This window comes from Manacus candei, unplaced genomic scaffold (genome assembly GCF_025592945.1).
Source record: "Manacus candei isolate 608988 ecotype Guabito, Panama unplaced genomic scaffold, ASM2559294v1 h1tg000022l, whole genome shotgun sequence".
Taxonomy (NCBI): Eukaryota; Metazoa; Chordata; class Aves; order Passeriformes; family Pipridae; genus Manacus; species Manacus candei.
The window spans coordinates 855,326-875,037 of NW_026138070.1; the positions used below are offsets into that span (position 1 = coordinate 855,326).

Consider the following 19,712-nt stretch of genomic DNA (forward strand, 5'->3'; position numbering starts at 1 on the left):
TGTGATTATGTAGTGACTTATCCCAACATGAGGAAACTGTTATTTGCACACAACATGGGAGGCAGTAACTGTGCCTGGACCACTGTGGAATTACATGGAATCTTTACAAGAGGGATGACAACTGACATTTCAGGATGTTGAATTACAGGCAACTGAAATGGCAGTTTTTGTCCCAGTTCTCTGGTGCCAACTGGGAGTGGGTGGTTTGGTAGGGAAGGAGCAGTTGGACTGTCCTTCCACTGTGTCCTTCCAAGGAGAGGGAGCCCCTTGTGTAGGAATTTATTGGATGTTTTTTCTTGTGATGCCTAATTTCACAGCCTGTCTCCAGAAAATGAAGAACAAAGACCAAATTGAGTTGAAATCTAACTTTACTGCAAGGTTAATGAAAACTGAACAGACAACTTAGAAAATGCACAGAGAGGGACAATGCAGCTTGTTGCATTCCATCAGGACTCCGGCTTTTTTATGAGTTTCACAAACACACACCTATGTTAAGGCCAAAAAAACACCACTGCAGCACAGTGTTTATCCAGCAGATAAAGGCTTTGATAAAAGGGCATGGAGAGAAGGTCATGCACAAAGAATCACCTCTTCAGCAATGCCAGCTCAGTGTCTCTTGTGCTGCTTCTCAATTTAATCCCTGGACGTGAGGCTCAGGGCAGGAATGTATAAAGCAAGGCTGACACACAGTGCTGAAAGTTTTTTTTCTCTGTCTCCATTAAAAAGTCCTGGCCCAAACTAGAGTAGATTTCAGAAAAATGGCTAAGAATATCAATCTAATCAAAATAGAATTCCTTTTCAGTTTTACAAAGAACAGCTTTGAAGGCAAATGTGTTGGTGAGGCTTTTGGCAATGTTCTCTCACAACAGTCTTTATTCTGTGGCTGCAGCAAGGAAACAGAGGAAGTTCCAGTGGGTTTTTAGAGGGATTTTTACAAAAAGCATATTCAGAGTTCACCAACTGCTGCTGAGCAGGTGGAACAGTGCAGCTTTAGCAAAAGCCAGCAAATATTGTTAAAGACTGACTGACAGCTTTCAAAACTCCTAACAGGCATTAATGAGAGCGCTGAGATCATGGAGATTGGAACAGTAATTCCTCTTTAGACAACACTAATCAGTCCCAAGCACAGGGTAGGATCTGACACCATACACAGGGATACAGCAGTAACGTGGCACAAAGGTTCTATTGTACAGCAGGTACTTGGGCGGGGTTTCAGCAGGTTCCAAGGGCACTTCATGAACAGGAAGAACAGGCCTGGAAGGACACGGAACACGCCGCTGCTCACCCCACAGGGACCACGCGGGCTGTACATCAGGTACAAAATACCAGACTGACACCACCCTGTGTCTGCCTCAAATCCAATCTGTGCATTCCCCAAGCGACCTGGAGCTGTCCTACAACCACCCCCCTTCCTTCCCCCAACTCCCCTTTGCCCGTTGTGCTCTGCCCTCAGCGCGCTCTCCCCGGGGACCAACAGCAAGTCACCTGCCCTTCCTTCAACAGGGGACAGCAAGGGGGCTTAAAATCCAATTTTTCCTCTTGTCATGGAGTAGCCCAGTTTGGCCTCGTTGTTGATGAAGGACATCAGTCCCAGGTAGGTCTCGATGAGGATGGGCCGCTCCAGCACCAGGACACCAGAAGCACTCCCTGGCACAGGGCCCTCCTTGTGGGCTTTCTTCACAGCCTGGATCAGCTGCGTTTGGAAGTTTTCCAGCTGAAAGAAAAAAAAGTCACCTTGTTTTTCCATTGTTTTACAGACTGTTAGGGAAACAGCTGCTGATGTGGAATGGAGAAGGATTAACACTAAAGCCGGAGTTGTCAGGGATCTCGTACTGTGATAAATGTCACATTCTGATATTTAACCTCAACGAGTCATGCAGGACACTATTGACATGTGACTTAAACGTGGGCTGGATGGGTAAAGATGTGTCAGTGACCAAGTGTTTATTTCTGCCCTGATGACTGATGTGTTGCACTTAAAGCATTCTAGTTTTAAGGAAAACTCCAGAGGGAATCACCTATTCCAAGAAGGACTGAGAACCCCCTCAGTGAAGGTTTTCAGTGAGCAATTAAACCAGCTGTTAATTAGCTAGCAGTCCTAGAGGAAAAATCCACCAGCCTGTCAGGAAAGTAAGAGCAGGAATAGGCCATGATCCATTTGCTTTTCGGTTTTACAGGACTCTGTGCTTCTGGAAGTTTCAGTTTCCTCTGTGCTTCATCCAGTTATGGGTGGCTGGAGAAAAACGGGCAGTTGTGCTGTGCTGCAAGTCAAAATCTGGGGACTGGAGAGATACAGCTCACAGTTCTAAGTTCCATCTCTGACGTGACTCTTCCTGTTTGATGCACTGCTTCAAAGTAATCTAAGCTGTACCTGGCCTATGAGCTCAGTGATCAGGACAGGCCCGTTCCTTACCCGGCACAGGGATGCGACCTTCTCGTCAGCGTCTGCCATGGGGTGCTCGGTGAAGGTGATGTAGGGGATGTTGGTGGACCAGGGGTTCCACCTGTTGATGAAGGAGGCCCGGCTTTGCTTGTCCCACTGAATGCGGATACCGACGCCTTCCCGCCTGCAGTGGAGACAGGAATTAACAGGGGAAGACTTTCCAGTTGTTGAGGCACCTTTTAACTAGAAAGTTCTGCCTGACAAAGACGGTTGAAACTGGAAGCTGAAATGCAAGTGATAGGAAATCTTTCCTGTAGGCAAGAATTAGCATGGATTCAGCCCTTAAACATGCAAAGGAACCTTCCTATGAGCTGACAGCAAGAAGATGAAACTCCTTGGACATCTGGGATGTGGAACTTGACCTGCACAGCCTGTGAAAGCCCATGTGTACAGGGGACCTGACAACACTGAGGTGGTGCTGCTGCTACTTACTGCGTTACATAATGGTGACAAACTCCTGCTCCCAAATCTACTCAACTTATCTTGAAAGTCCTTGAGCAACTTGCTATTAATGCAACTACTGACCGTACCAGCAAACCAGCAGCTACCCTGAGGTCTTCTAATGAAGCTTCAGGAATTGTTTGCAGAGCTAAGTGAAAAGAAGAATTCTCTGACTCTTCCAGTGATCATCATCAGGCCAACATTGTTCACAATAACAAAGGTCGTTACAGAGTGACTGTGGCAGCTTACTTGTTCAGAGATTTCGGTGGGAACTCGAACTCTCCCATAGAGATGGTGTCCACAGCGCTGAGGGCGATCCTCGTCACCTGCTGGCACTGCAGGCTGATGAAGTTGTACTTACACACCAGGAGGGACCAGTCCGTGATGAGGACAAGACGCTCCTTCTCATTGTTCCAGTGATCGATTCTGGTAAGAGAATGGGACTGAGCTTTAGTGGTTCCGAGGCCGCCCTGGCGCTTCTCCCCCCGTGCCCCGCGGGACTCACTCTGTGAGCAGCCACACGCTCTGCACCTCCCCGTCCTCGGCGGGCAGCACGACCACCCGGATCTCGCTCACCGCCTGCTCGATGGTGCCGGGCTGCGGGGGGAAGGCACACACAGGTCAGGGCTGCGGGGGGCTGCGGGCGGCCCGGCCCGGCCCGGCCCTTCCCCGGCGCGCACCCGGAACACGAAGTACTGTCGCAGGCGGCCGGCGCGGCCCGCGGTGCGGACACTGAGCGGCCGCAGCGTCTGCCGGGCCCGCGGCGCGGGCGGCTCGAAGGGCGGCCCGGCCCCCCCCGGCACCAGCGTGGCGGCCCCGGGGCTGCCGGGGCTACCAGAGCCGCCGCCCGGGCCGGGCTCGTCCGCGTCCCGCAGCTGCAGCATCGCGGCGGGGCCGCAGAGCCTTCCGGGGCGGAGCGAGCGGGGCCGGCTCGGGGCTGCCCGTGCCTCTCCCGCTCCTTGCTGGCCGGGAGCGGCACTGCAGCCCCGGCTCGCTCGCGGGAGCGGCACTGCAGCCCCGGCTCGCTCGCGGGAGCGGCACCGGAGGATGCGCGGGCGGTACCCGGACAGAGCCCGGCCGCCGGGATGCGGGGCACGGGATGCGGGGCATCCGTTACCCGCGCTCTCTGGGTAACGGGCGCGTCCCCATCACGCGCCGGGGCGGTGCGAAGCGGCGGATGCCGTCACTGTCGCTTGCCCAGAGCTGTGCTGGGTACCAGGTGCCGTCACCGTCACGCACAGGAGCTGCATCAGGTACTGTCACCATCACACACCGAGACTGTACCGGGTACCATCACTGCCCCACACCTGGGGCTGTACGAGGTGGTGGTGGGTGCTGTCACTGTCCCTTGCCCGGAGCTGTATTAGGTACGAGGTGTCTCTGCTCTCGCACATCTGGGGCTGTATGAGGTACCAGGTGCCGTTCCTGTTGCACACTCAGAGGTGTATGAGGCCTGTCTTGGCTCTGCCGTGGATTTTCGGGGCTGAGGAAGACAAGCACATGACATACAGCACAGAGAGTCCAGCGGGAAGCCCTGGGCTTAGCCAAAATGATGCTCTGCTCTGCCCAGGTGGTCTGGAGAAGGATTCTGATGTACCCACAAAGCAACAGGATTTGTGGACCTACAGCGGTCAGTTGGAGCTCCTGTGAAGCAAATCCAGGTCAGAGGTATGAGATCCTTAAACACCATCAGGTCAGAGCTCAGGAAGGTACTGGAGCAGTGCAGGTCTGGGGACAGGACTGTGATTTGAGAGCCCTGACACCCATATCACACCCAGCATGCTTGATAGCGAAGATTAAATAATGCTGGGAATGAAGGGCATGCTGATGTTTGGGTTTCTGTGGGCTCTGGCATGACTGCAGATATTATCATCACTGTTTATGGAACTATATCAGATCTTGGACCACTGTCAGTGCTGTTGTACCCAGAGCCAGAGGATGACATCCTTGGCAGGCGGCTGTGCTGGGAAATGATATAAGATTGAAAACATACCAAATTGACTTCACAGATGGGGTTGGGTTTCAGTTATCTGACTTTCACATGTGTCCCACGAATTCCCTGCTGTGTTCTCTGCAGCCCTTGCTCACATGGGCCTGTTTAGGTGGGAAACCTTGCTGCTGTCTTTAAAGAGACTTTACAAGAACTGCAGAGCTGACTTTATGCTTGGTCGCTCCTTGTGCTGTGCTCAAAGCGCAGCTTTCCCAGAGGAGCTTTCCCTTCTCCCCACTGGCAGCCTGCTGGGGTGGCTGTGGCTGGGAGGGTCACCATGCCAGGCCAGCCAGGACCCTGCAGGGAGTTGTGTCCTGTCCGTGTGGCAGCCAGGCTTGTCACCTGAGACAGTGTGGGAGCTGTGGCTGGACTGATCCATCCCCATTCCTGGCCCCGAGCCGTGTCCTGGAGAGGGAGCTCGACTCCCGGCTCTGCCCAGCCCCTGCCCATTGAGAGGGATCCCTGGAAGTCTAATTGGGAGCAGCAGCCTGTTTCCTACTGTTGGAAAAGTCCTAACTTTTAAATGCTGGACAGGAAAACAGAGGCTTGGATTTATTATATCCTGGAGCTCTCTCTGTTGTTATAAAACATCTTTATGTAGCTGCCTTTCTTCCCAAGGAAGAATGAAGGGTGTTTTCTTCCCATCCGTTAGGCTTGGCAGATATTTTACTGCTAAGTGGAAGCATTAAGCCTCCTCACCTGCTCTTTTCTTTGACCTGTGGGATTTATGGCACTGCTTTGACCTTGGGAGGGTTCTGGTGTAAGAAGCAGCTGCCTCGGTTTCTTCCAAGAGCCACCAGATTATGGGCATGGCCCCTGGGGACTTTAGTCTTGATTAATGGTTGTCCTTCAGTGGCAAAATATGTCTGTGAAGCTATCCAAACCTTCTTATCCTGCTTCTCTGGGGGAAATCAGCACCTGCCAGAAGCCAGGAGTGCCCTGGAGTGCCCCAGCTTCTGCTGTGGTTCCTCCTCGCCCTTGGGAAGGGTTTCCTGGCAGGTTCTTGAGGCTGGAGAGTTCAGTGCAGCATCCCTGCTCTGCTCTCCTCCCCGTCCCGCTGTGCAGCTGGAGCTGTCCCTGTCAGCAGAATTTCCTTGGGAAGTGATCAATTTACTTATCTGTTGGAGTGCTTAGGAAAGATTGAATCTCTCTTTGGGTGTTTTTAGAGCTGCTGGGAAGGTGGTGTGTCCGGAGCTGGCCCTGGGAAGTGCAGAAGAGCTGCCTGTGGAGGAGCAGACCCGAAGCATCGCTGCTCCATCCCCGTGTGCAGGGCCGCCCCCTCCCCTGCTCGGGGCTGGGCACCGCTGGTGGGAGGGATTTCTGACTGACAGCGAGCAAAGAGGCAGGAGAGCATGTGAGGGAAAGGAGCTGGACCTGGAGAGGCAGGGGGAAGTTTTGTGACTCCCGTGAACTGCAGGGAAGCTGCTCCGGTGCGTGTGTTCGTGCCCGCGGAGCTGCTCGCTCCCGGCTGCGGAGGAGGGTGGGAGCTGCGGCAGGAGGATGCCTCCCCCTCTGCGGATGGAGTGAAGGAGCACCCCGTGTGCTTTGGGGAAAGCCCCTGAGAAGGGGGATTCTCCTGCCAGGAGAGCTCCCGTCCTTTCCTCTTGCCAAGTGCTGTTTTCCAGAGTGCCTTGGGAAGGGGATCTCAGCTCCGGAGCAGCTCAGCCCACATGGGGCTGTGCTGCTGGACACAGCCCAGGTCTTGTGAGCCCCCAGATCTCTGGGCTTTGTCAGGAAGCAAATCCTAGAAGGAAAAGTCACTTCAGTGCATTTCACTGCGAGCAAATGAGCATGAGAAGCCAGGTTTGGTTTGGGGGAAAACCCAGCAGCAACCTGCACTGTGATCACTTCCCATGGACTGAAGAAACTCGCTGAATGAACCCAAGAGGGAGGAAGCATCCAGGAATGATAAATCCGCTTTCCCGCCGCGAGAACTCCCCTGTGCTCCGGTAGCTTTGTCCTTTCCAAGGAGAGACACCGGCAAGCTGGGAGCAGGAGGCAGCAGGATCGTCTGCCCGTGAGGAGGAGGAACTGGCGGAGCTGTGCTGGGGGAGGCTCTGGGATTCCCTGGGCACCCGCTGGGAGCACCTGGAGGGAGAGCAGCGGCTGCGATGGAGTTTCCTGCGGTGGCACTGTCGTTCATCCTGGCCCTGCGAATATCTCCGCTGGCTTCTGGGAGCAAACTGCAGCCCCACATGTGAGTAGGAAGGAGCGAGTTCCGGAGGGGATTTATCGGGCAGGGAACTGAAAAGCAGGAGCCAAATACAGTGTTTTCAAATCAAGGAAGAAGCGAGGAGCAGAGAGTGAAGGGGAGCAGGGGCTGTTGTGGGTTTCTTTATTTACTACCAGATGTGCAAAAAAGGGAATAGAATATCGAAAACCTTGATAATCTTTGCTTGTAAACTCCCAGGTTTAACTGAAATGCTGCTGTTGTGGGAGTGAAAGAGGTGATTCTTCTCTGAAAGAGGTGATTCTTCTCTGAATAGTTTGCCATTTCTTCCCAGATGGGCTGTTTTTATGGCACTTCACGGATCTTTCTTATTCCACGTTCCTCCCCACCCGCTGCTGTTGCTCCAGCAGCACGTAGGCTGCTCTTTTTAATTACATTTTACAGTTACAGTTTGGTGTTAATCATTTGGCTGCTTTGGAAAACTTCCTTGCAAATTTGGCCTCCTGCCAGAAGATGGTCTCTCAGAGCCAGGGGATCGCTCTAATTCCCTTTGTCCATGGAGCCGGTGTGGTGTGGGGCACTGACTCCAACCCGCCCTCCCTGAGGGGTTTAGTTCTTCAGTAAAAGGGGTCCTTTAGCAGATAAACGTTTTCCAAGAAGCTGCTTTTTCTCCCTGCATCAGGGGTTTTGTGCTCCTGCCCTGACAGTTGCTCTCAGGACTCCTTGGACGAGGCCCTGGAGCTGAACCCTGTGCCAACGGGCTGCAGCTGGAGTGGAGCACCCGGAGCAGTCGGATGCTAGCTGTGATTGAGCTTCACCACGTCAAAATTATTTCATTTCACTTCCTTTATAGAAAGTATCTTTGTGAAAACTCTGGGTCCCTTTGGTGGAATTGGAAGCAGCAGAAGCAGCCCCAAATGCTGTGTGGCTCGTGGCTTATAGAGTCAGGGATAAATGTCTCCCTCTTTATTCTTAGTTAAAACCACTGACTTCTGCTGGGAGAAAGAGTTAGGATTAGAGAAGAAACAAAGTGCAAGTGGTATTTCCCTTATTTCCTTACTGCATTGTATATATTCCTTTTATTTGCTGGAATTAGTCTTAGTTCTGAATGAGTGAGAAACCGCCACTGTGGCTGGCTGACCTGGCACGATTTCTTTTCCCTGCAGTGATTTAACTAATTGAGGAGGCAGATGCTGGGGGCTGCCCAAGACCTTCCTGCCCCGTCAGCAGGAAGTGCAGTTGCCCACGGCAGGAGCCTGTTGGGGCAGCGGGAGCACTGCTGTGCCCCTGGACACCCCAGCCCCCTCTGTGCACCCCAAACCCTCCCAGCCCCCTGTACCCCCGTCTCTGTGTCCCAGGCCGAACGTCTGTGCGGAGCAGGAGCTGTTGGTGGTGGGGCAGCAGCAGCCGTGCGTGCAGGCGCTGACCCGCGCCGTCAAGGTGTGGAAGCAGGACTGCGGGGGCCGGCGCTGGTGCACGGGCTACGAGCGCAGGTAGGTGCTCTGCCTTCCACGGGGGTCCCTCCTTGGGGGCTGAAAGGTGGCTCCTGCTCCCCAGCAGCAGCGGGGAAGTGAGCTTGGTGGTGTCTGATCCCGCCTGGCACATCCACGACACAGAGTTTTTAAGCTGTCAAGGAATTCCTGAAGGAAAGGTGCCTGTGTCCTGAAGAAACCTCGTCCTCGTGGTGGGCCATTTCCCGCCTTCCCACAACGTACAACACCTGCTTCCTGTGATCCAGCTGTGGTAAGGAAATGACCTGTTCACATCACGTGTGTTATTCCTGTGTCTTTAGATGCTTCAAAGCATCTCGGTGCCTCTTGTCTCACAGGGCTAGTGGCAGGAGGGCTCTTGTCTAAAAATAACTGTAAGTGTGGCTGTGGTGCTGGCAATGGGGTGGAGGACAGGGACTGGTGGGGTGGCACTCAGCAGGATTTGCTGCAGCATCACCACCTTCCTTTCACTCCGTGAGCTGGACCATGCTCAGGCCCACGTGAGAAGAGTGTAGAGCTCAGTGGAGTTGGACTGGCACGGGCGAGCACAGAGTTTGAATGTACTCGTAGTATCCCTTGAGTTCCAGCTGTCCAGAGTTGGGAGCCCAGGCAGGAGGGCCTGAGGAAGGAGGGCTCTGAACACATGTGACAGTGCAAATACTGCACTTTTCTTACCTACCCAGCAGCCAAACTACAACATGCCCAAGCTGCTTCCGTCCTCCACCTGCTTTTCCGGCCTCATTAGGCACCTACGAGCCTTTACAGAATAATGATAGTTGTCATCTCAAAGAAACATCTTGGACTCGAGACAGCTTTTAAGTCTTGACTTTAGGAATTCCTCCTAACCTGTAATTGCCAGTAATTACCCTGGCGATGAGATCCGTGTCCTGGTAACAAAGGAGCAAACAGAGTCTGGTTTTTGGCTGTGTTTTAAGGGAAGGCTTTGAAAGGATGGGTGCCCTGTCTGCTTCTACTTCAAAGGCTGGGAACCCTTCAGCCCCAGCTGTCCCTTCAGCTCTTTAATGGATGGTTTTGACATCATAAATCAAGAGACTGAAATGAAATAACTTTCTGTTCTGCTGCATTCTAAATATCAGAACAGCCCAGTGCTAAAACTCTGTTCCTGATGAAAACGCAGAGGAGAAGCCTGTGAGATATTTCACCCCAGGAGCTGTGAGAGCAGAACGTTCCTCAGGTGGCATTTTGTCCCAGGTCCCCTCACTCTAAACCTCTGGGAGTTCCCACTGCAGCAAACCTGTTCCAATAGCTGGGAGCTCTCCTGCCAAGCTCCCCTGTGCCGAGCACTCGCGGGCAGTGGCGCTCACGGGGACTCTGGGGAGCCTCCGTCTCACCCTCTGGAGCTGCTCCAGTTGGACCTGGCTCTGGAAGCACGAGGCTCAGGAAGTGCATTCACAGCTTCAGGATCTGGCCTGAAATCGGCCTCGGTACCTTTGAGTTCCTGGAGGTGACTGGGAAAACCAGCACCCGCTCCATGGCAGCCGAGCGGAGCATCCTCAGCCTGCTCTGCTCCACCTTCCCGGGGAAGGGATGGGTTTGCTCCCGGTGTGCAGCTTCCCAATGAGTGATGACAGCAGGTAGCTTTGCTCAGAGCTCCGTAACCAAACCTGGAGGAGTGACAGTGATACCCCAGAGGGGCTGGAAGGGGATTTTCCAGCAGCAGGACACAGCAGGATTTCCTGGGTTCCATTAGTTCTGGCTCATTCCACATTTTCTGTGCCAGGGGCTCCTTAGAACACAAAAGAAAACAGAAACTCTGAAGATAAAGTATCTCCTGTGTGACTCTTTCCCGTCTGCAGCACCCAGATACCCACAGGCACCGAGGCTGTCACAATATTTGCCTTTCCTGAGAACCCTGCACTGGTGGAAGGGTCTGAAGTGTCCAATGGAGCCGCCTGGGCGTGTGGGGGTGACACTGCCCAGGGGCTGCGGGGGCACAGGGAGCCCGGGATCAGCCCTGAGCTGTCCTACCTCACTATTTCTACCTTTTCCTCCCCATTTCTGAGCCTCCTTGTTATGTTCACACCACCCTGCACCCACCATCTACCCTTCTCCTTCCACAGCCCCCTGTCCTCCCCAGGCTGGGCTGGACAGAGCTCCTGGTACCAGGAGGATCCTGATGCATCGGAGCCTGGTGCCTGTAAATTGCTTTCTCAGCTTCTTCTGGAACACAGCTATTTCCTTCATAATGTGCTAACAGCTCATACAAAAAAAAATATTGGAATCTGCTCTTATTTTTCTCAGCTGTTCTTCCACGTGCTGATTGGCACAGAGGAGTCCAAAGGTTTCCTTCCTGGGAATTAATGGTTCACCGTTACTTGGGTTTTTTTTGTAGAAAGACATTCAGATGAAATCAAACAACTCGACTGAGTTAGGATAAATATTTTCAGTGGACATGCACAACACATCTGCTGTGCCAAATATTTGTTGTTGTTTGCCTGACTTGCTTTGGTGGAGCAGTTTCATGTTCTGCCAACGGAGCCTTGCAAAAATCAGCTTCAGAAGTTTTATCTGTGTTTCAATTCTCACAAACACACAACATCAAATTTCCGGGAAAAAACGTGTCACTTTTATTTATTTACACTTCAGATGAGTCCCTGCTTTACTCCCTCAGCTCCCACCCTGGAGGGAACTACTTGGAGTAGTTAAAGGGATCCTCAGCATCCCCTGCCGAGCTGTGGAGCCTTGCTGTGTACAACACAGCTTTTGGAGGAGCTTGGTGTTGCCATCAGGATTCTGGTGATTTTTTAGCTCACCAGACCCTTGGAGACACCTGCTCCTGCTCACTAAAGCTGAAATACCTGTTGTTCTTAAAATTTACATTTCCTTTGTGAAGGGAAGAGGGGGATCTCAGAGCTGTGAAATAGCTTCGAGGAGAAGAAGAGAATCCAGGGTGTTATGGGGACCTGGGCGCTCATCTCTCGTGTTCCCAATTAGAGTAAATTAGGAGTATTTTCTTAGCATCAGTGATCGTTGCCAGACCAGGTGGAAAACAATATCAGCACGTTTTAAACACAGTTCCTCGTTGTCTTTGCCTCCACATTTAGAGTAACCAGCTCTGTTTTCACAGTTCCTTGTGCAGCAGGAGCTGACCCTGCTGGGTTTCTCTCTGTTGTGTTCCAGGGTGCTGTACTACACAGGCTACAGGCAGCTGTACCAGCTGAGATCCCACACCACGTACAGGTGCTGCCCGGGGTGGTCCCAGCTGGCCGGGGAGGACGGGTGTCTGCACCGTAAGTGTCGCGCTGCTCACGGCAGAGTCTCTGCTTCTGGCTGAGGGTGCTCGCTCCAATTCCTGGGCCTGCAGTAAAAGTGTCTTTAAATGTCTTTAAAGAGAACTGGTGGGGAGGTTTTGTTTTGCCTTTTTTAATCCTTTTTTTTAAAAATTATTAATATTGTTATTATCATTATTTTTATTTCCTTTACCTGTGCATCAGAAGGATTCTGCTCTGGCTTCCCGGGAAGCGCCGTGTGTTGCTTTCTGTTTTTGGAGAATTTCCACGTTGCAGCGTGAGAGGGTTTCAGGGTCCCAGTCATTTATCCACTTGCCAAATGCTACTAAATGTTTAAAATCAAGCCCCAACTGGTGTTTCAAACTGGCAGAAACTCTGGAAACTCCTGTGGGAAGGTGTGTGTGTGTTGGGGGCTGGGTCTGTTGTTTTAAGACTGACTGAGTTTGAGCTGCCCCTGTGAGAGGTTTTGGATCTCTGCATCCACCCCATACCTGCTTCCTCCCATATCCAAAGGGCAATCCTGGGGTCAGGACGGTGGGATCCAGCAAGGGATGTTGCAGCATCAGCCTCAGGGGAGAGAGCACACAGCCATGGGGGGGGTGGCACTTGTCGGGTCTGGAGCGGAGACCCAGAACTTGAGACTTTGGGATCCTGTGGCTGGATTCCTGCTCTCTTCTAGTGCAATTCTCTGCCAAGCAGGCATGGAAGTGTCTCCATCCCAGCTGTGTGGGAAGCTGTGATATCTATTCAGATTTGCACATGAGTTGGGCTGGGGATGTGCAAATATTAGTCTATAAGATGATTTTATGCTGTTGTTGCAGGAGACAGAGGCAGTTTTGTCCCCATGGGCCCCACATTCCCCATTCCCCTCCAGACTTCCCTGCCTGACACAGGAGGCAGCTGCTCTGCTGCTCCCAGACCCTGGGGCCACATCCAGCTGGGAGCCATTTAACTGCAAACTGTGCTTTTGAGATGTGGAGAGCAAAGAAAACCCTTCCCTTGAGTCGAGCAAAGGTTTGTCTGAGCTTATGTGTAGAACCAAATGTCACCCCCCTGCAGAGCCACACAAGCTCCCGGTGCTGTGGGATGAGTTCTCTGCCTTGGTGCCTAATTCTTCTCTGATTTAGACTTTGGAGGTGTTCTCTACCCCCCCTACAGAAGGGCAACTTTAGATCTAAGTGATAGGTTGGAGAACCAGCAAAGCATTTGGGATCTGACCTGCACTGCCATCAGGGGAATGAGAGCCAGCCATGGGCATTGGGATTGACCTCCAATACAGGAAAATGTCTCCCACAGCTGGTTGCCTTTTGTTCTGTGCAGAGGCCATCTGTACCTTCCCTGTGCTTTGATGCTTGAACCAAAGGTTTACAAAAAAAAGGGAAAAAAAGGTGTGTCAAGCAACCAGTCTTTATTCTTCCTATTCCAAAGCCTGGAGCAAAGGAGAGCAGTGCACTGGGCAGAGGAAGCTCCAGGGGTGCCTTATAACTCCCTGTCAGTGAGCAGATAATAACCTCAGCTGAACTCAGAAAAGCACCTTCTGTAATGATTTTTTCTGCCAAGGAAGTGAGTAATTCCATGCAGGAAGGAAGCAGAGAAAAGGAAATAAAGCTGCTCAGGGCACGCTCTGAACTCATCCTTCTCATCATTTGGGCTGGGAATGGTTCTCCTGGGCTGGGCTGCAGTAAAGAGGAAAGGGACAGTCAACCCCAAAGGCAGAGTGACACCAGCTCAAAAAGTTCTGCAGGAATGGCTGCTGAGCTGCTGGGGGGCTTGGAGTGGATCAAACCAGGACAGCTCTGCCTGGCCCTGGTGGGGTGGCTGGTGCCCCAAGCTGGGATTTCTGTCCTGACCCACAGACTGTCCTGGGAAACGTGTCTGGGCTCTGTGTAACTAAACCCTCGTCCCAGGGAGCTCCTGGCTCTTGGTTTGCAGGGCTGTGATGACTTTTCCTGCTGGTGGCTCTGGCCTTGGCACAAACATGTTCTCCTGGAGCAGGGGAGGGTGTGGGAAGGTCTGTCAGGGGACTGTCAGTAAATATTGGTGAGGTGCTGAGGCAGGGGCACAGGGCCAGGGCGCTCTGTACGACACAGGATTTTCTGGTTTGTGTGCCTGGAGTCAGCCTGCACTTGCTGCTGTGGCTCTGCTGAATGCCACAAAGCTATTGTGCCAAAACATGTCAGTGGGATTTGTGGCCCTTCCTATCTGCCTCCAGAGATCACTGGTCGTGTTCCAGGAGTGCTGAGGAGGGGAAGGGCATCACTGCTGACAGTTTAATTAGAGCTGTTGCCACCATGCAGTGGAATCTTTCCAGTGAGGACATCTTATCTTGCTCTTCAGCATCTCCTCACTGCAGGGCTCTCTTTGCTCCAAATGCTGGGCTGGTCACCAACTTTCCTTAAAAATAAAAAAACCCAACCCATGTGAGGGGAAATTTTCAGCACTGCAGGCTCATGTGCAACATGACAGTGTCTGACACTGAGGGGGTGTTAAATACCTTTGTGAGATGGGAATCCCAGCACCCTCGTGGGTACCAGCTCAGGCGAGTTGTTTGGGCTCTCAGAGCTACCCCAGTGCCTGGAAGAAGGGAACAAACACTGGGTGTACTCAGCCTAGGTTGGAGGCTGTAGCAAAACCAGGGTGCCTTTCTCTTCCTCACGTGCAGGTTTAAGTCTCTAAGCACTTACAGGTCAGGCAATGGCCAGTGTGGAGCTGTGAGGGCAGTACTGGGGGGGGGTGTGGGCTCTGCTGGGAGCAGATGGCTTGGAAAGAGATGGAAAAATTCACAGAAACAAATCTCACAAAGGCCCCCAGTCTGGCTGAGTTCTGTGTTTTGTCCTGTCTCTTCTGCTGGTAGCAGAAGGGTGAGGGCTTGTTGCCTTCCATTGCCCTCTGTCCTGGAGCATTCATCTGTTTGGGAATGAGGAAGGTCAGAAGTCAAGGCACCCTTTGCATTTTTAGGATGGCATCAGGTTCTTTCCCTGCCTGATTGCTGATAGTTTACCTTTCAGATTAAGCTGCTTGGTTTCAAGTGGCCTCTGAGATGCTACTTAAATTCCACCTGGGTTAAATAACACAGGTAAAGCTCTCGGTGATTAGGACGAGGGGGCTGTGTGTCTGGTAATCCCTGTGATCTCCACTTTCAGCTCAAGATGTTGAGAAGAGTCCCCCTGAGTCTGTAACTGCTGATGTGTGTGGAGGAGCTGGAGTTCAGCCCCAGGCAGTGCCTGAGCTCTGGGCCAGCCCCTGCCACCTCCAGAGGGGACCTGGAGAGGCAGGAGGGTTCCCAGGAGAGCTGGGCAGGGGCTGAAGGGGAGACCATTGTGGATTTGGTGGAGGTGACCTGGCCATGGTTGCAGTGTGGTGGTCTGTGAGCTGTGCAGGAGGGGCAGGGCTCTGCCCTGACCACGCACTCCTGCAGGGAACAGGGGCTGCTGCTGGGGCTGGGAGTGCAGCTGGGAGTGCTGGGACTGAACTTCTGAACCCCTCGCCTCCATCCAGCCCAGCCTTGGTTCAAGGTCCCCCACGTGCTCCCCTGGGGAACTCACCAGCCCATCTCTGCCCACGGGGGGTTGTACCTCGGGGAGTCCAGGCACTGCAGGTATGCAGAAATGCTTTTCTCCTTCACTCCTCCTTTCAAATCAGTCTAATGTCTCCGACTTCCCAAGAATCCCGCCTCACTAAATCCTTGCTAGGGACATTCCCTGGCCTTTGAGCAGAAGGCAGTGGTGCTTTCTGTAATTTATCCTTTCTTTCCTGTTTCCCCGAACAGTGTCGTTGCCCTTTTCCCAAATTTCATTGCATTAAACTCTGTCGCTCTGAATTAGGAGCTCATTTGCAGGAGGCCTGGGGGGCACAGAGGGGGAGAGCCACAGCCCCCCCCCCCCCGGGCTGGGAAGTAGGTTATTATGATTTCCACTCGGAATGTGCCAGCCTGAAGCACAGAGCAGGGGATTGTCCGGCTCATTCAGGAAATCTGGGGCACTGCCAAGAATAACACCCCTGTCTTCTAACCCCTGATTTGTGTCGCTGAAACTGCTTCTAATATTTTCCATTGTTGTGCTTCGGGTCTCGCTGAGCTGCTGGCGAGTCGTGCACTCTGGGTCCAGGCTGGGCTTTGCTGGGACCCCCTCAAAAGTCTCTTTTTTAGGTGATTAAGGCGAAGAATCTGGGGAGAAAAAAAAAAACAAACCGCTCTGCAGTTTAACCACACAGTCCATTCTGTCTTATGGTGATGAGGCCTGAAGGAAAGGACTGAAAGAGAAGACAAGTCCTTCTGCCATGACTAGAGCTGGGAAAACCTGGAGGCTGCAGCCCCAGAACACCTCAGCACACAGCTGGAGATGGGAAGTTGTTCCTGCCCCGCCGTGCAGGGAAGTGTTGGCAGTGCAGGTGTCACAGCTCGGCTGAGCAGGACGCTTGGCAGAGAGTTCCCAAGCTCCAGAGCTCTGCCAGCACGGGACTGATACGGGATCACTGCAGTCCCCAGGGAGACGTGGCCATGAAAAGCGTTAGATGAGAAGATAACTGGCTTTGTGAGGTAGCGTTTCATCACCGATTCATTATTTCAGGGAGATGAGTGTTTGGGCTTCAATGCTACCTTTGTGTTATAAATAATCTTCTCTTTTGCAGGGGGGATTTGAAAAATTATCAGGTCCTTAAAAGAGCCAAGGCTGCGGCTCGAGTGGTTCAGCTCCAGTGCATCAGAGGTGCAAAGTTTGGGGAGTTTGGCTCTCGGTGAGAGGGGGACTTGGAACGAGCTGGAGCTGGGGGATCCACAGGGAGCTCCTGTGCCCGTGGCTGTGCCTGACCCCAGGGTGCTCTGACAGCTGGGCTGAGGAGAAGTGATAGAGCAAAGGTCCTTGAAACGGATATGTAGCTCTGTCTGGCAAGAAGAGTGTGTTTTGAGGAAAACATGCACATTTGGAGAATGGCACAGTCACATTCACATCCAAACCTTCACAAAATATCCCTGATCACAAAACCTCCTCAAGCACACGACCTCCTCAACCAGCACAGGCTTGGTGGAGGGCATTGTGTGAGCCAGGAGCAGGATTTAGCACAGAGGAGAAATTAGGAAGTCAATTGTGTTCCTGTAGGAAAAAACAGAGCCAATATTTGATGCATGGGGGATTCAATGGTGGGAGGAGAATAGTGGGAACTCAGGACTGTGGTTATTGCATTTCCATGTACAGGAGGCTGGAACTGATTTTTCAGGCGTGACAAGTTGACACCCACCAGCTTTGGGTTCCTTTTGTGAAGGTAATCCCTGCCCTTTCCCAGCTTGGGTTTCCTGTGGATGCCTTAAAGTTCTGAGTTATCTTTGCCAACTGATAACTTTGCAGATTTATCTCCTGGTGTGCACGAGCCGTCCTGCCAACGTGCCCAAACCCCACAGCCCCGTCCTTGCTCTTGTTTCCATCTGTGATCCCTTTTTCTCTGAGTGCACAATTAGTGTTTTGGAGCCGGCGTGGGGTACTTTGTGCCAAGAATTTTGGAGCCATTTTTGAAGGCCGTGCGGGGTGCCAGTTATAATGACACAAAATGAAATGTGTAATCACAGACCTGCTTTTTCTGTCACTAATTACTTACAGCTTTAGCTGGAATGGGAAGAGAAGCCAGGGGGGCTCCCGACTTGCAAAAGAGGAGGGAGAAGCTGCAGCCAGCACAGCCAGTGTGCCTGTGGGACCCTCGGCCCAGCAAGCCTGGAATTGTTTCCAGGTGGTCCCATATCATGCAAGGGGTTGTAATTTAATCACAGCTTTGTACATTCGGTTGGTAATGACCCCATGGCCCTGAGCACCAGCGATCCTGGCACCACTGGTGACTGCAGTGTGTTCCTTCCTGGGATGCATCAGCTGGAATGAATTGGTCCCCATGGCTTCTCTTAGCCCTGGGCTGAACAGGGAGCTGGGGGGGAGCTGCTGCACCAGGTACCAGCACTGTGTGTCTTGCCCTGTGTCATCAGGTGACGCTCTTTGCTCCATGTTATCCAGTTTGCCACAGCTTTTGTGAGATGTATTCCAACACTCCCATCACTCTTGGAGTTTGTTACAGCTTGTTCAGTGAAAAGGGAAAGGAGAAGAGCAGGTGTGGGAGAAAGGATGAAAAGAGAAGTTGGCTGGCAGTGCAGCTATGTCCAGATCAGTGAACAGAGAGAAAATTTCATTGTCCGAATCTTTAAATGGATTTAAAAGGAAGATGGGTGCTTGTTCTGCGTCCTTACCCTCCGACAAAGCACCACACACGTGACAGCATCCCTGCTCACAACGTTCCTCCTTTTGACATCAGCCTTTCCCAGTGGGAAATATAACCCACGGGCTGCGTTTCATGAGTTATGAGAAACACGAGTTTCCCTGGATAAAACATAACCTTGCTTGTGGATTTATGTAGATGATTTGGAAAGGTGGATTTCAGAAGCCTAATTGAGCATTCTCTGTCTCTGTGTCCATTTTACACTCCGCTGGGTGAGAACAGAGAAACGTGGCTGCTCAGGCTTACTTGCAGTTTAGCTCCATGTCACCCTCCGGGCCGCCCGAAGGTGACACCGCGTTGGGGTCTCCAGCGCTCCGGGAGAGCCCGGCCGAGAGGTGGGAGCAGCTCCTGGGGGTTTCTTCTGGGAAGATCCCTCCAATTGCAAAATAAGTAACTTGTATTTGTTGCCACAAGATCTGCTGTGATTCAGCACGAGTCATTTTCTGGCTGTTTTACCCACGTGTTGGCTGGAAAACCGTCGTTTCACCGAGAGCCCTTCCGATGTTTTCCTGTGGGTCCTCACTTAGCCACGCTCCAGGAAAAGCCCTGAGACATTCCCTGAGGGACTTCCCTTCCTCCTGCGTTTGGAGACTTTGTGCATTGAGTATTGCACTGTCAACCAAGAAGCTTCCCAAACAGGTTCAGCAGTGGTTTTATGACTGTTCAGCTGTTCTCTGGGGCTGTGGGCACGTCACCAGCGATGGGTGTTTGTTGGTGCACGTGCCCTTCTGCCGGTGGGTGCTGGAATCATCCTCTCCCTCCTCCTTGCAGCTGCCTGTGGTTACAGGGTTTGTCTCAATGGTGGAAGCTGCCGAGAGGGATCCTCACAGCTCTGTCACTGCTCCTCTGGCTTCCAGGGACCTCGCTGCCAGCACGGTAAGCAGCCTTGCAGCTTCTTCCTCCGGTTTGGAAGTGGAGAGGATAAAGAGCGAGGGATGCCCTGATTTATTTATGTCTTATCTTAGCCATTGTTTTATCTGCAAAATGCCAATAATCTGCTCTTGGCTTTTGTAGTGTTTGGGGAGCTTGGATGTTTGGAAAGGAAATGCTTATCATGACTTGCTGTGAGACGCAGCCCCGCGCTGTACAATGGCCTTTATTCCTGGCTGCCATCCGCAGCGGGATCTGCTGGAATCGGAGAAGGAAGCTGATTAAAGTTGGGTCAAACAAAGGAACCCTGGGGTCACAGCCTGTGGAATGAAGCTGGGCCCGGGGCAGTGTGGCAATGAGCTGCCACCTTGGGAAGGAACGTTGTTGTGTCTTTGGCCAGGCTGTGTTTTGGGGCTGCTAAACTTTATTTAATTAACTTTCGTGTAATATACAAACTCCCTCTTGAATGTTACTGAGTTTCCTATGTTTGGTAAATCACAGATGTTCTGTTTTGGGAACATGATGTTCTATAGCAAACAACCCCCAAGAGCTGGGAGGTTCCCTGTGCTGTGTTAATGGTTGGAGAACACGAGCCTCAGGCTGCAGGGAGACACGGTTGTCCCCCCTCCTCCCTCTGAGTCTGCAGGGCACAGAGCAGTAGTGATTGCTCACATCATCTTTGGGTGATGCTGATTTATAGCAGCAAATTAAATAGTAAGACTTTTTTCTTTACCATCCATCTTTACCATCTGTTCCTCCCAAGACCTGCAGTTCCATCCTCCTTTGGAACCAGAGGTAGGCATGG

At 52.3% G+C, this 19,712-nt stretch overlaps 2 protein-coding genes across 3 annotated transcripts in view; one reads left to right on the forward strand and one right to left on the reverse strand.

Annotated features, from left to right (window-relative positions):
* Positions 1-350: 350 nt before the first annotated feature.
* On the reverse strand, positions 351-3,801 carry TPRG1L (tumor protein p63 regulated 1 like). 2 transcript variants are annotated; one of them, XM_051786156.1, is made up of 6 exons: positions 3,565-3,801; positions 3,390-3,481; positions 3,134-3,310; positions 2,414-2,567; positions 1,486-1,714; positions 351-1,254 (listed from the first exon to the last, which is right to left on the reverse strand). In XM_051786156.1, exons 1-5 carry the CDS (start codon positions 3,766-3,768, stop codon positions 1,520-1,522), a joined length of 822 nt encoding a protein of 273 aa, XP_051642116.1. In that variant the 5' UTR covers positions 3,769-3,801; the 3' UTR covers positions 351-1,254; positions 1,486-1,519. The 2 variants fall into 2 exon arrangements, with proteins under 2 accessions (XP_051642116.1, XP_051642115.1); XM_051786155.1 differs by having other exon boundaries at positions 351-1,714.
* A 694-nt stretch (positions 3,802-4,495) lies between these two features.
* Positions 4,496-19,712, forward strand: part of MEGF6 (multiple EGF like domains 6) — a 72,905-nt gene continuing 57,688 nt past the window's right edge. The window contains exons 1-5 of the mRNA XM_051786514.1: positions 4,496-4,552; positions 6,041-7,071; positions 8,403-8,537; positions 11,676-11,785; positions 18,809-18,913. Of these exons, the coding sequence (XP_051642474.1) occupies positions 6,986-7,071; positions 8,403-8,537; positions 11,676-11,785; positions 18,809-18,913 (436 nt within the window). The 5' untranslated portion in view covers positions 4,496-4,552; positions 6,041-6,985. The remainder of the gene's footprint in view (positions 4,553-6,040; positions 7,072-8,402; positions 8,538-11,675; positions 11,786-18,808; positions 18,914-19,712) is intronic.